The sequence below is a fragment of the Balaenoptera ricei genome, chromosome 1 (assembly GCF_028023285.1).
Source record: "Balaenoptera ricei isolate mBalRic1 chromosome 1, mBalRic1.hap2, whole genome shotgun sequence".
Taxonomy (NCBI): domain Eukaryota; kingdom Metazoa; phylum Chordata; class Mammalia; order Artiodactyla; family Balaenopteridae; genus Balaenoptera; species Balaenoptera ricei.
The window spans coordinates 115,168,851-115,184,544 of record NC_082639.1 but is presented as its reverse complement, the minus strand read 5'-3'; the positions used below and the strand labels follow the sequence as shown (position 1 = coordinate 115,184,544).

The following is a 15,694-nucleotide window of genomic DNA, read 5'->3' as shown; positions in this document are numbered from 1 at the left end:
TCCAATGTCCTTCCCATCCCCCACCCCCGTCCCATCAGGATCTTGAGAGAGAAGGAGCACCTGGATCTTCCCCACCCAGTGCTCCTTCTATTCTGGGATTCATTTTGATGAGTAGAGTTGTTTAGGGGAGAGAACGCAGAAGAGCTGCTGGGATTATAGAACAATATAAGCAGTGTGACCCGGATTAAAATCACTCAAACTGTGTAATTCTATGGTTTCATAATTATTTTCCTGGTATTATGGCCAAACTCATGGCTGTGAAAATGCCAACATCTTATCTTTTGAGGTGGCAGATACAGGCTAATAATAGCATGCATAAGCGAGTCCTTTATAATTCTGGACTACCTAATGTGAACTAATGGTGTTGTCCTGACCACATGCTAGTGTAGAATGGGTGAGTGGTTCTAAAGGCGGCAGGGGCGATGGTGAGTATCAAGGTGGATTGGAGGCAGCATAGAGAAGGGCCTCGGAGGCGGGTAAGCCAGTTCCCATGCCCCAGGCCCTGCCATCACCCACCTTCACACACTGCGCCTGTATCCTCATCGTGCCCACAGTCAAAGGTCTCAACCTGTTCACATCCAGCCAGGGCCTCTTCTGTCCCATTGCACAGGGCTACCTGAATAAATACAGATTGGTCCTCTTCTGCCACTGGCAGATACAACATGCCTACAGGTGTGTGCTTGGCTGCTCCACGGCCCAGGTCCCGGCGCACCACGGCCGCATCCTTCATGTCCCAGCCGTCATCACACACGGTGCCCCAGCGACCTTCCTTTTCCACCTCCACCCGCCCATTGCAGTGGTGGGCACCATTCACCAAGCGGATTTTAGGTGGATGTTCTGCAAACAGAAGGGGTCAGAGCGCATTCAGAAATGTCCTCTTGGGCTTCCCTGGTGGCGCAGTGGTTAAGAATCCACCTGCCAATGCAGGGGACACGGGTTCGAGTCCTGGTCCGGGAAGATCCCACATGCCTCAGAGCAACTAAGCCTGTGCACCACAACTGCTGAGCCTGCGCTCTAGAGCCCGTGAGCCACAACTACTGAGCCCGTGTGCCAAAACTACTGAAGCCTGCGTGGCTAGAGCCCGTGCTCCGCAACAAGAGAAGCCACTGCAATGAGAAGCCTGCACACCACAACTAGAGAAAGCCCTCAAGAAGCAACGAAGACCAAACACAGACAAAAATAAAAAAAAATAAACAAATTAAAAAAAAAAGAAAGAAAGAAAGAAATGTCCTCTTAGGGCAGTTCCCAGTGTTAAGAGAGGTTGTTTGATAGTGGTGGTGATATGTGGTGTGGGGGTAGGGGGCTTGCTGAGTTGGGAACCACAGAGCTTTGCTATTGCTAATCCCATGCTATTACCATCTCCTAAGAGCATCCCACCTCACCTAAGGCCCTCACTCAAAGACACCTAGGAAAAGTTTCTGCTTTCTGAAAACAAAGGAATATGGGCACATAGAGACTTATGGTTTGATTCATATGAGCTCAGAAAGATCTTAGAAAAAGAGGAGGTTAGAACTAGATCTTTCCCAGAAATGGACACCGAGGCTTAGAATAGGGAAAGGCCTAGAATAGGTCAATTGAATTACTCAGTTTTCTTTTGCTCCACGCTGTTACTGACTTCACCAATCACAGGCTCATGTTCTCTGCAGAAGGAAAGGGGTGAACACATCACACAGAACGGTCAATCCCTAATCTCTGCCTATTTATTTGGTTTTTGTTTTTTAAACTGGAGTAATGTGTAAAGAGACTCTTTTCTCTGGGACATCTAGCAGAAAGGAGGGATATAAGCCTGGAGATGTCAGTGGCCAGCTTTGCCTGTCTGAAAATTAAGCTAATGGAGAAATGCAAGGGGAAGAGGGGAGGCAAAGACAGATTGCTTGGCCAGTTGCACATTAGGCCATGTCCATACCTGACCCTTCCCACCAACTTCATTTCTTTTTTTTTTTTGGACCAAGCCCTTTTGTATGGGATTTCTGTCATTAACAACCAAAATGCCACATCTTACACAGTCAATTACCAAGTTCTTGGCAAAGCCTCTGTAAAAAGCTAAATTTAAAAGAATTATAGGTAATAATGTGAATATGATTCTCAAAAACTAATAGATTAAAAAGAGCAAACATATGTAAGACTCTATAGAAACTGAATAAATCAAGCAGCTAGCTTAATTTAATAAAAAAATAAATACTGAACTTTGTATATCCTAAACAGAAAATTCACGTTCTTTTCAAATTCCATTTATAGTATCTAGAAAACTGTTGACTGTGTGTTAGGTCATAAAGAAATTCTCAGTAAATCCCCAATGTAAAAATTATGCAGACCATATTCTTTGATAAAATTTAATACAAGGATAATAAAAAAAAATCTATAATGAAAAGTTTTTAAAAAAGAAATCTATAAGAAATTAATAAAATAGAGGATAAAACTGTATTCATAAGAAATTGTTGTCTCAAGTTATAAAATAAATATGTGAAACATATTTCAAATGCTTAGACAAATTAGACAAAAATATTATGCATCAAAACTTGTAGGATGAGATAAAATGGTACTGAGAAGAAACCACACAGTTTTAAATGCATTTATTAGGAAATAAATAAAGATGAAAAATGAATAAGACATTAAAGAACCACATAAAATAAACTTAAAAAGGAAGAAAGATGTACTGAAGTTAAGGAGAAATAAATGAATTAGAAAACCAAACACCAAATAGATTTGAATAAAAAAAAAAACCTGGCTCTTTAAAAAGAGGAATAAAGACAAACCTCTGGCAAATATGATTAAGAAAGGGGTCACACAAACCAGAAATGAGAAGAGAGCATAATCACATCTGTAAAGGCTGTCTGAAAATTCGATGAGAATACTATGTATTAAATTTGGGTAAAATCATCCAAATTGTTTTAACAAAGGACAGAAAATTTGGAGAATAATAAAAAAGAAGATTTGACAATGGAGGTAAAGATCTAACAGGCTCAGAATGTTGTTTGGCCTAGTTCCAAAGACTTATCAAATAGCACATAATTCCAATATGGTTTTAAGCTGCAGGGCACAGAAAATATGGAAAACCGCTGAAAACATTCTTATGAGGCTAACCTATCCCTGAAACCAAAACTAGTTCAAAAAATAAAACTCACTTTTAAATAAAGATGCAAACATTTGAAATAAATATTAGTAAGTTGTATGTAGCTGCTACCTATGATGATGTAACAACTAAGAAGGGTTTATAGCAGGAATTCAATAATTGTTCCATGTTAGGAAATCTATTAATGCACTTCTCCACAATAATAAATTAAAGGGAAAAAAATTATATAACCATCATATTAAAATAGTGGCAGGGAGCAAAGTTTTTCAATTCTGTAGCCCTAGCCTAAAGTTCTATCTTTGCACCTATTAGCTGTGTGACGGTGGGCAAGTTACTTATTCTAAATTTTGTTGCCTCATTAGTAAAATGAGAGTTGTTAATGGAGATTAAATGAGATAATCCTAGTAAAGTTTTGAATCCGAGAATCTGGTTTGTTCATGGGGTTTCTACTTTTTCCTTAAGTATTTACAAGGTTTGGTTGTAACTCCTTGCTCGCTGAGAGCTCTGAGTGTACACTTACCCCACTTCCAGTACTGCCTTGATCCTAGTACAGTACCTATTTCACACCTATCTGATGAGGTTAAGTGACAGGGAAACAGGAAGGCCAGTAATGCTGTTGTTTAGACCAATGAGAAGGAGAGGCTGGGAGAGCTGACAGCCTCTCTAGGCTAGCTTCGATTCCCTGAGGGAGAGGAAAAATCCATGGAAAGGACGCACAAGCCATGGTTTGGCATAATGGCAGCTAGTACTGTGGAAGGAGATGTTGGACATGTCCTTCCCGTGACGTTGGGCCCCCAGGCCGTTGTCGGCTTTGCAGGCGTAGTTCCCAGAACGCCCTGTGGTCAGAGAGAGGTTGAAGGATGCCCTTCCTCCAAAAGGCACCGAGGTGCTCCCCAGGGTGACAGTTTCATGATAAAACCGGTATAGGATGGGGGGAGATGCTCTCTTGTCCTCACAGTGAAGCTCCACCACGTCCCCAGTGAAGGCCTGAGCCCCAGAAGTACTGAAAGTGAGGAAAGGATGTGACACTGGAACTGATAAAGGGAGGACGGTCCATCAAAGAGGGTCTCTCGTGCCGGCACAGACTTATAACCCACTCCATCCTCACCCAAGTGTCCACACAGTATCCCTCGAGCCCCGGGGATTCTTTCCCGCTGTCGCACCTCCTGATCTAACACTGCAGAGACAGTTCCCGTAGAGCTTTGATAAGTTCTGGAGCGCATGCCTCTGGCCGTGCCACATAGCCTGCCTCCTGTCTCGCCTTGCCATCCTCCTTTAGCTCTTCTGCCACTGTAGCCACTGCCACCGCCGCCACCACCATGGCGGTAACAGACCTAGCATGTTCAGATGGCTTCTTAACCTCTTCACGGCCCTGTTCCGTATCATCCTTGCACCATCCTCACTGCCACAGAAGGAAACTGACCCCAGTTGGGACTCTCTGGATAATTAGGAGAGTGCTACTTACTTCTCATGGAGACGTTCACCTCCTCGCTCTGGATGATGCCGTAGCCGTTGTCAGCTGTGCAGTAGTAGCCCCCTGCGTGGCCCTCCCTGATAACAGGGATCTCCAGCTCTGCTCTCTGGGAACGCTGACTTTTCTGCCCCAGACTCTCCTTTGTGTCCTCTCTGTGCCAGGGGAACGTGGTGTCCCCTGTGCCTTCAGCCACAGAGCAGACAAGGACCGGCATCTTCCCTTCGACCGCCTGGTCCCCCTGGGGCTGGGTCTCCAGGAACATGCCAGACACGGGGATTCCTGTGTAAACATAAGAGGGCAGGTGAGGGCCTGATGTGGAGGCTGTTACCACCTGCTGAGCGTTATGGCAGGTGGAGCTGGTAGAAGGTTTCAGCAGAGGCATATTTTTTATCGGGGAGGTGTATGCTGAGGGCCTTCAGGAAGGATCACCCTGCTACCAAACAAGCCAAAAATTCAAACTTGCACTTTCTCCACACTCATCAGCCTTCACTAATGCCCACAGCCTACAGTGATCTTGCTCCGTCCTCATCTCCAGATAAACTTGGGGCAGTGGGTATGGTGGGAGGGGGACAGACTGGGGAGTCCCCACCCACCTCTGCCACTTATTCATTGCATGATCTTGGTAGATAAATTAATCTCTCTGATCATCAGTTTTCTCAAAGATAAAGTGTGGTTAATCATACCAATTTCATAGAGTTCTCATGAAGATGAAACAAGATACAAGAAAGGTGATACAAGATATAAGATGTATAAAGAACCCATTACACGGGAGATGTCCAGCAAATGGTAGCTATTACTGGTACCACCCTCCACGGGCCTGGTTGAGGTAGGAAATGTAGCAAGGTGGTTAAAAGGGCAAACACTGGTACCAGAGTGCCTGGGTTTAAATTCCAGCTGTGCCATTTATTTGCTGGGTTCCCTTGGGCAGGCCATTTAAAAGCTCTGTGCTTTCAGTTCCTCATGTGTAAAATGGGGATGACAGTAGTATCCACTTTACAGATACTTTCACCTTACTTCACAGGGTTGCTGTGAGGACTAAACATAAAACTGCTCTGAGCAGTGCCTTCCTAGTACTTGGTAAACTTTCTACAAGTCTTCCCCTCTGCAAATATTTCTGAGCATCAGAGGGGTTCTGAATTGAGTACAACAGCTGGGGTTCAGGCTTAGCATTTAGTAAACTTTTTATAAATGCTGGGGGTCGTTACTGTTGCTTCTGTCATCATCATCATCATCATCATCATCTCATCATCATTATCACCGTCATCACTTTGTTCCTTCATGGCTCTACCTGGGTTAAATGTTCCTCCTAGTTAGGGGTCATTCTCTGCAGACAGAGACCATGATTTATTGATCTCTTGGTTCACTGAGCATACTTCAGTGCTAGGCATACATAAATGCTCCAGGGAGGGATTATTTTCTGAGAGGGAGAGCAAAGCTATTGGGAAATGATGCCATGGTAGCAGGTAATAAAGCAGAACCCAGATGGGTCATTGTAACCCCACACCCACGGGGATGGGGGAAGCACAGTTGAAAAGACAAACACAGGTCTGAGTGGGAGCTACTGTTCTTCTCTGCCCCACCCAGCCCGGCAGTCCAGCGCTGATGTTCAATCTGCACTTGTATATAGGATCGGTGACTCTGCTTTGAGACACTGTGAGATGCTGTCGTCACTTCACACCAGTAACATCCTGAGTCTTCCTTCCGTATTGATGAGATCCAAAACTCTGGTGAGCGCCAGTCTGACCTCAGGGTGTGGCCATCCTTGAAGAAGAAATAGCCAGCCACCACACTGCTCTGTGACCCAGCCCTACAGCCTTTGGGCTCTTTTTGGGGAAATTTTTCAGTTGGCAATGGAGCTAGAAATTATTAAAAATCAATTTGGAATTGTAGCACATTGGGATGAATTGCAGAGAAAATGTTTGTTGTTCTGATAAAAATCTTAATCCCAGGCCTGAACTTTGGATCATTCCCCTTCAGTGTAAAACAGAGGTGGTGTCAGACATGAAGGAATGGAATGGAGAAAGAGACTGGACTTGAGAGGGTTTGCTTAGGCTGTCTGCCCAGCTCACCCCTCCAGCCACAAATTTATGGTGGAGGGAAGGAGTGCCAGCTCTCAGGGTCTTCTCTCATTGTGTCAAGATCCAGTCTTCAAAGTGGGATCTGTGAAAACTCTAATTCAAAAAGATACATGCACCCCGAAGTTCATAGCAGCACTATTTACAATAGCCAAGACACAGAAGCAACCTAAATGTCCATCGACAGATGAATGGATAAAGAAGATGTCGTATATACAATACAATATATACAATGGAATACTACTACTCAGCCATAAAAAAGAGTGAAATAATGTCATTTGCAGCAACATGGATGGACCCAGAGATTATCAGAGTAAGTGAAGTAAGTCAGAGAGACAAATATCATATGATATCACTTATATGAGGAATCTAAAATATGATACAAATGGACTTATTTACAAAATAGAAACAGACCCACAGACATAGAAAACAAATTTATCGTTACCAAAGGGGAAAGGGGGAGAAGGATAAATTAGGAGTTTGGGATTAGCAGATACAAACTATTATATATAAAATAGATAAACAACAAGGTACTACTACATAGCATAGGGAACTATATTCAATATATTGTAATAACCTATAATGAAAAACAATATGAAAAAGAATATATATGTTACATATATTCAGTTATATATGTATAACTGAATCACTCTGCTGAAAACCAGAATCTAATAGAAAATAGGAAATCAACTATACTTCAATTTTAAAAACATGCAAAGTGGGATCCATAAGGAGGTGTAGAAAAAGCATTTAGAGCTTTCGTATTATATTAAACATTGTCTCATCTTTCCTCATTAAAACATTTTCTGTGTTTTTTTAAAATTTTTAAATTTATTTACTTTTTTGGGCTGCATTGGGTCTTTGTTGCTGCGTGTGGCTTTCTCTAGTTGCAGGGAGCGGAAGCTACTCTTCGTTACGGCGCGTGGGCTTCTCATTGCGGTGGCTTCTCTTGTTGTGGAGCTCGGACTCTAGGCGCGTGAGCTTCAGTAGTTGTGGCACGTGAGCTCAGTAGTTGTGGCTTGGGGTTTCTAGAGCACAGGCTCAGTAGTTGTGGCACACGGGCTTAGTTGCTCCATGGCATGTGGAATCTTCCCGGACCAGGGCTCAAACCCGTGTCCCCTGCACTGGCAGGCAGATTCTTAACAACTGCACCACCAGGAAAGCCCCAAAATGTTCTGTTTTTGTGTATGTTTTACAACATTCACCATCAATATAGGGATCTATATCTATGTAATACATTTAAAGTGCATGCTGAAAATTTTTTTCTTGATAGAGCAAAGTGATCAAATAAGTTCAGAGACAACTACTATATACTTTTTAGCCACTTTGAAAGTTCCACCATTAGACTAGGAGGTTGGGGTGGAGGGCAAGGGGGCATAAATATTGATAAAGAAAAAGAAGTCTTAAGCCCTCCTGGAGGCCAAAAGTTTTCTTCCTCCACATTGAGACTGGGCAAGTTTTCCAGTAAAGATTATAGAGATGAAATCTATTTGATTAAAGAAATACTTGAGAAATAAGATTTATGTGACCAACTTGGTAATAATGACAGGGCAAGAGAGAATAAGAAATGATGACTCCAGGTTACACTGAGCCTGGAACAAGGATTGGACCATAAGTGGCCTTTAACCTTGACATATTACTTACAGACCCTTTCCCTAGAGGAAGGTACAATTGTACATATGCACACATTTTACCATGATTTCAGGGAGTTCACTGGATCCTATGGGGCTGATTCAGAGACCCTCTAATGTGTTAAGAACACTCTTGCTTAAAATTATGTTAGATATAATGCAATTTATATCATCAGACATAAAAGTACTAGATTTATAAGTATCACTTCCCCTCCCTATAATAGAATGAATACTCTCTCAAAGGAATGATTCAGGAAGAAAATGTAACTTTCCAGTCTAATATAAAACAAAGCTTTCCTCTTTATTTCATTACATTAGAATTCTAATTTAAAAAAAAGGAAAGGAAGGAAAACAAGTTAGGCACAGGTAGTTTGCAATCCAAATAAAAGACTGAGGGAAGTTCTTGTTTGATGCAGAGCATCTCCCTAGCCCACTGGTTTTCTCTCTGTTATAAATATTTTTCCATTACTGCCTCCAGTGCTTCTGGTGGAGGCCGTTGAGCTCCTGTGGCCAGAACCAGGAGAACATTTTCCCAACAGTGCATTGCATTGTTTGCTTTTCCTTCACAGTTAACTTCTTTCCTGTCCCAGGGCTTAATAGTAAAGGGAAAAGAATTCATTGCCTTGGAGGGTCAGGGTAGGGTCTTTCTCCCATCAAGCAGGCAGGTAACAAAGATGAATGTGACACTGGAGTATTCCTGCCCCGGCTGGGACTAGGGTGAGACACTGGCCTCCTGCTCTCTTTACCCCAGTCCAGGCCCTGATCCCTGGGAGGCTGGGAGAGGCGGTACCTTCCTTGCATGGAAGAATAAGTATGATTCCCAGAGACTGAAAAGAACGAAAAAGCAAGTAACTCACCTGACTGCACCCTGAGAGGAGCTGTGAGAGAAGAGTCAGAGAGTTAGTTACCACAGGACCAGGATAAAGATCTTTTTTAAAAAAGTTATAACCCTCTAAGAACCTTCCCAACAACTCTCTTCTCCCCTTTCTTTCTATCCCTTCTTCCCTCTACCCCCAGCCTCCCTTCCCTTCTATCCTCCCTCCCTCAGTTCCTCTCTTTATTTTCCCTTCTATTTTTCCCCTCCATCTTTCCTTCTTCCCTGACTCGCAAGCAACACTCTCGTAGAATCAAACACTTGTTTTGTAAGACCCACGGTTTATAAATACAGTCCATCTCACTTACCAGAAGTTGGTTATTTTGTAGGTAAAATCTCAGAAGTTTTGTGATTTATTTTCTCCTCTTCCACCTTCTCTTTTTAAGACTTTTTTTTTTTTTTTTTGAGATATTTTGCCTGCCTGGTGACAACACACAAGCCAGGAAGGGTCAGGAAGGAAATGGAGGTGTCCTCTCACATCTAGTTGACACTGTTTCTCCCTTTTTCCCTGTTTACATCTAGTACTGTGTTTGTATCCATATACAAGAGTCATATTTTTCAGCAAAAACCACAATCTCATCTCATCATCTTTGAAGCCTCTCCAAAATTTAAGTCTAGGAAAGTTAGAGCTTAGCCAAAAATGTAGTAGCTTGAAGTGGAAGTGGGGTTGGGGGCAGAGTAGGATTTAAATGGGCTAGAAATAGAATTTATCCGAACAGAAAATTCCTTTGATGTCCTTTTAAGAAGTTTTCCAATTTTCCTAGAGATCAAAGTAGAAATGGTTATTAAACAAAGGGAGAAGACATCAGTATTTGGAAAAGAAACTCACAGTACTTTGTTTTTCCTGGGAACCCTGCTCTGCTCAGTACCCATCTGCATATTACCTATCGGTCCTGAGTTAGAAGCTGAAGCCCATCCCTACTCATCCCAGCAGAAGAAGAAGAGGTTCTGGGATGCCCAGTCACAGGTGGTTCTGCCCTGTCTGCCCCCAAATCCTGCTCCAGCATCCTACCCACCAAGGACCAGAAGCAATGGCCACAGCAACATGAGGTTGGAGGCAAGAAGTTCTCCCAGTGACAGGTGCAGCTCAGGTCCTAGAGCAGAATCCACAGACTATCCCCATGGACTGGGAAGCCGGGATTGGGCACTGTGGTTCAGCAGGGATTTTATAGAAACAGAAAAAACAGAAGTAGGAAAGCTCCCTGTTTGACAATCAGCATTGTCCCCACCCCCAGCCCCACATATGCTGAGAAAATAAATGTTCTTCTTTACAGAGTTTCTCAGATATGTGTGTATTGATTAGAAATTCTCCTTAAAATGTAAGATGTCTTCACCTTATAGCTAAGGTCCCTCTAGGGAAGCTTTCCAACTTGTTTTGGCTTTGTTGATTTAGTTCTGTACCTGCTAAAATTCAAATTACCTGCATGGTCTCTTTCAAAAGGAAAGCCCCCTTACTACTCAGAATGCATGGTCTGTTATGCAATTCCTAATATTGTGACACTACGCTAACACTTCATGGATGCTGCTCTTTGGAGATCTGCCCAGACCACATGAAGAAATAAATAAGCATTTGTTAAAAAATAATGGTGGATTAGGATGATATTAGTTGGTATTATGTAGTCCGGGGACTCAGGAAGATACAAATTCTGCCCAACCCAAGTCATCCCTGCCCATGAGATGTTCCCGTCTGGAACAGAATGGAAGAAGTAATACACTCTATGGTATTAACCTTGAGGCATTAGCCCCAAATTACTTTACAGTGGTCTGAAGAGCTTTAACACACACAGGACAGGTCACATCTGTCTCCTCACACTCCAAAGTTCAAGAATAAATTTTGAGAGAGAGCTCTTATATCAGGCTGGAAATAGAATCAGCCTAGTGCTTAAAAGAAGGGACTTTAGTGAAAGGACTGACTCACAGAGATGGGGACAGGGTTGAAACAACAAACTAAACATGATGGGTCACCCCGAGGCCAGTCACAGTGGGACACTGTTTCAGCTGAAGAAGCAGCGTGAAGAAGCAGGGGGAGGAAGGAGAGTTACAAGAGCCCAGTGAGAACTGGAGTCACCACGGAGGGGCCGCCAGGTGGAGCTGTGACTGTGGAAGGATGAAACTACTGCTGGAGATGAGACACTGAAACTGAGAGGGAGGGGGAGAATGCCCTGGCCTCACCTTGCTGCCTGGTCTCCCCTTAGCACCTCCTACTGATGGAGTCCAACTGTACACCAGAGAGGCTGGCTGATGCAGTCTGCAGGGGTCAGCATCCCAGGGCACAGAGCAGCAGAGAAGGGCAGAGCATGGGTCTGGGGTGGGGTGAGAGTGGCTCAAATCGAGAGTAACTAGTGTAGACCTAAATGGGGGGAAAAAAGCTTATACCAGCATTAGAAGCTCCTTCCCAGCAAAAACCTTTCTTTTTCCATGTTCCCCACCTGATACTGTCAATGTGTGGCTTGTTGAGATGAGACCAAGAAGATATTTGGGTGAGGCAAAACTGAGCACCTTGATCATCCTCAGTCAGCCACATTAGGGAGGAATACTGACAATGGAATAAACAAGGCAAATGAACTCTTCTTCACTAGCAATTTCTTGGCTCACAAATGGCCCCTGTACATGGAGGGCAAGGAGAGACCAAAGAAAGAGGCAGACCACTCCACACGGGTATGTGACAGGTTTAATAAGCAAGGCAACTTACTCACGAGGCTTGTCTTGGGTGGCCACAAGTGAGTGATTTTTGCCCTTACCCACCATATCTTGAGTTTATTTAGATATCTTTATTTATTTATTTATTTATTTATTTATTTATTTATTTATTTATGGCTGTGTTGGGTCTTCGTTTCTGTGCAAGGGCTTTCTCCAGTTGCGGCAAGCGGGGGCCACTCTTCATCGCGGTGCGCGGGCCTCTCAGTATCGCGGCCTCTCTTGTTGCGGGGCACAGGCTCCAGACGCGCAGGCTCAGTAGTTGTGGCTCATGGGCCTAGTTGCTCCGCGGCATGTGGGATTATTTAGAGGCCTTAACTGGGTGTAGGCACATATACTGTCAAGAGAGTCTCAGGAACACATTGCTCTCTCAAAGGCTGTGTCCTTGAAAATGGCTCCCACTGTGGGAACACAGGGAGGAGGTGGGGCGCCTACGATTGTCTGGGTCCGGTTCTTGGGTCAAGTGGCAGTCATGTGCTCTGGTTATTTCCTCCAACATTTTACCCCTCGTGATCGACTCTTACAACTTCACACAGCCCCCTCTCCCACGATGTGCCCTGAGTGGTCAGCAAGGGGTCTCACCAGCGTGGAGGTGGCTCGTTTAGCGGTTATCTGGCTGCACCAGAGTCAGATACCACAGCAGCAATACGGGCACCTGTAAGAGAAAACACAGATCAAGATAATGATTCCTAAAATAAGTAGCAGTTTTTTCCACTAAGAGCCCCATGATCCAAACCACTGATTTACTAAGTCCCCTAGGCTGGGGGTCCGATCATTCAGGATGTTTGCTTACTTGTGTTTTTATATGATTTAAAGATGATAACATTAGCAGATCCAGCTCTGAACATACAACACTCTTTGGATCATGGCACCAGGTTTCTCCTTGCGAGTCAATAATAATGTTCAAGGCTATTTTATTTTGGAGAGCAACTTTTCTCCTCCATTGAGAGCATTTCAGTGTTCGGTAAGGACAGGCTTTGCTGGCTGTCATTTAAGCCTTGCTGGGTGAACTTTGTAAGAACTTCTGTATATGCTGTAATGTCCTCCAGGCCAATGGAGGGAACAAAGACAGCAGCCAAACTGACCGTACTAATGGAAAACAGAACATGCCCACCTGACCTCGAGGAGAATGAGGTTGGCAGCTTTAGGAACTTGACTCGGCTGTGCCCTGGGTGAGGCCGCACTGACAGGCATGAGGAGATGGTCTGAGGGTAGGATATGCCAGACCAGAACCCTTACCTCTTCTCCTCTTTTAATGTTGTGTATCCCATTCCAGCTACAGTGTGTTTCAACAAGTCCAGTTTGTAGCAGGACAATTGGACCCCAATGGAGATCTAGTAGTTCTCCCTCACCCAGGGGTGCAAAGTATCTCACCCATTCTGGTGGGACTGAGACAGGAAGACAAGAATGCAGCCATTTTGGAAAAGGACCAGGGAACGGCCTTGGGCAAAACAGGCCTTGCCAGCTAAGGAACAAAGGCCCTGGGGGCCAGAGTTCCAGAGACAAAAAACTAGGCTCCCAGGAATAAAAAGTTAGCTTTATCTCTGTTACACTAATGAGTATACCTGGTTGCCACAAGACAAGAAACTCAACTATAAATTTTAAACTTACCTCTTCCTGTGCTTTCTTGCAGAAAAGTCTCATGCATTTCTTTCCCCTCACAGAAGCACTCCCTATTCCTGATAGCCACCCTTTGATCACCTGCTGCAGATCAAAGAAGTCTGATGATTTCTGGAAATGAGACAAAACCTCACTTTTGTTATAAAAGCAACTTGCCCCTTCTACTGGGGGAGCTGGCACTTTTTTTCTGCCTTCGCCCTTCTGCGCAAGTTATCTCTTTTAATAAAAAGCTTTGCTTGCCTAAGACTCTTGTGGAGGCCATATTCAATTCTATGATATTGCTGTCTAAGAATCTGGAAAGGGCCCGATGACAAGATGTCCCACTGAAAATTTCAGTAGACAATTCCTTACCTAGGCGTGATGGGGTTTGATGTTCTCAGCAGCATAGCTCATTGATCCAATGGCTGTTTCTCGTGATTCCCATACCTTTATGATATTTAGTGCCTCAGCAGGGGTCCCCAGTCTGGCATATAGGGCAACAGGCCCTGCTGGTTAATCATTCAAACGTATGAAAGCCTGGGACGTGACTTTGGTCCACCCAGCCAAGGTGGGTTTACCTGTTAGTAATTTAATCTGCTGTTTTAATATTCTATTTTTCTTTTTTATTAACCTGCTGCTTGCAGGTTATAGGGGAGATGGAACCTCCATTTAGGGTCTTGTTCTTCTTCCCATGTCATGACTTTTGAAATGTGACCCTTAAATAATGTCTGTTTGATGAGGGTACCTTTACATGGTTCTCAGCTTCTTTAATCCGCTAATGGTGGTAGCCTGATTTGCTTGGCAACAGGAAAGATCTTGAGTTAAGCCAGACACAGTATACACACAAACCAAGGCATATTTAGAAGCCTCACTCAGAGGGAGGGGGGCAATATAATCAATCTGTCAATCCCTCACAAATTGGAAACTCTGCTGGATGGTTCCAGACTACTTTGGCCGTTGCCTTGGATGTTGTTTAGAGTACACAAAACACGCTGTTACTGTATTAACCAAGTCACTATATTTTAAAGGCAACCTGGCATCCTTGGCACTATGCCATCCTACCCAGGTGTTGCGGTGGCCACTCTTTTTATGCACTCAATCTGCTGTATCTACTGAAGGGACAGTTGCTAGGGCTTGTACCTAAGCTAGGACAACAGCTTCCTGATTGCCAAGAGATGTCAGTGTCTGATGAGCTGGAACATGGAAGACAGTGAGGATGGCCTCAGGCTCTTGCAGGTGAACCCAAATGTCTTTCCACATACCCTGACCCCCAAGGGCTTATTTATGATCGTCCACCCTTTGGCTCCCCATTGTTCAAGCCATTGGGTTAATCTCATTAGAAAAGCCCAGCAGTCAGTACAAGGGATTAATGGCCCGAGTTCATGAATGATCGCCAGCCAAACTGCTTGAGGCTAGCCCACTGGCTGCTGTATTTGCAGACATCTGAGTACCAGACATAGAGGGAATTTTATTCATTCACTTTTTATAGACTGCAGGAGGCTACCACAGGAACAGAGGGGTGGTATTTGGAGAAACTACATACACTACAAGGCCTAGTAGTGCCCGTGTTTTTAGAGACCGTGGGCTGGCAGATAGGGTGCTCCTTTGCTGTAAATAGGCTGCAGCTTAGTTAGAGTGGGGGTTTGAGCCATGGCAGAGGTGGGTTGATGGAACATATTTTTAATCCACGCCCTGATAGGAAGGGAAGTTCTTACCGTGATGTGCTTTTCCTTTGTGAGATGCCGTACCTTGAGGAGTGCTGTGTACACTGTTAGGGGCTGTTGCTCTGTGGGAGTCTGTCAGGTTTCTGCCTCCTTCCAGAATCCTAAGTATACTCTCTCCTTCTTTTGTCTCTGCCACAGTGCCGAACTCACACCTTCCAGGATCACCGATACATCTAAGTCAAATGGTAGCCCCGCTTGGGAGATGCCCAGAGCTTTAATTTGTTTCATTAGTATTTTTACCTTCTCAAAGTTGGCTTGCTGCTCTGATCCCCAGCCCCCCATATGCCTTCTTTTTACTAGGCAGTATAAGGGACAGAGGCACTGTGCCGGGGGGAATAAAATTCTTCCCAAACCCCCAAATCCCTGCAAAGGTTTTCATCTCTTTTACATTCTTAGGAGTTCGATAGGCTTGCATCTTATCAATTACAGCTTCTGGGACAGCGCACATCTTACCTGACCAAACAACTTCCAAAACTTCATGGTAGTGCCTAGGCATTGAATTTTTGCAGGTTCACTACTTATCCTCTGTCTTGCAGATGTTTCAGCA

The 15,694-nt window shown here is 44.1% G+C and overlaps 1 protein-coding gene across 1 annotated transcript in view; it reads right to left on the bottom strand.

Annotated features, from left to right (window-relative positions):
• Positions 1-508: 508 nt before the first annotated feature.
• The window catches only part of LOC132365783 (Fc receptor-like protein 2), a 54,807-nt gene continuing 39,621 nt past the window's right edge, over positions 509-15,694 (bottom strand). The window contains exons 2-5 of the mRNA XM_059922543.1: positions 6,146-6,341; positions 4,539-4,826; positions 3,823-4,107; positions 509-837 (exon numbers count right to left, since the gene is read on the bottom strand). Coding sequence (XP_059778526.1) covers positions 509-837; positions 3,823-4,107; positions 4,539-4,826; positions 6,146-6,341 — 1,098 coding nt within the window. The remainder of the gene's footprint in view (positions 838-3,822; positions 4,108-4,538; positions 4,827-6,145; positions 6,342-15,694) is intronic.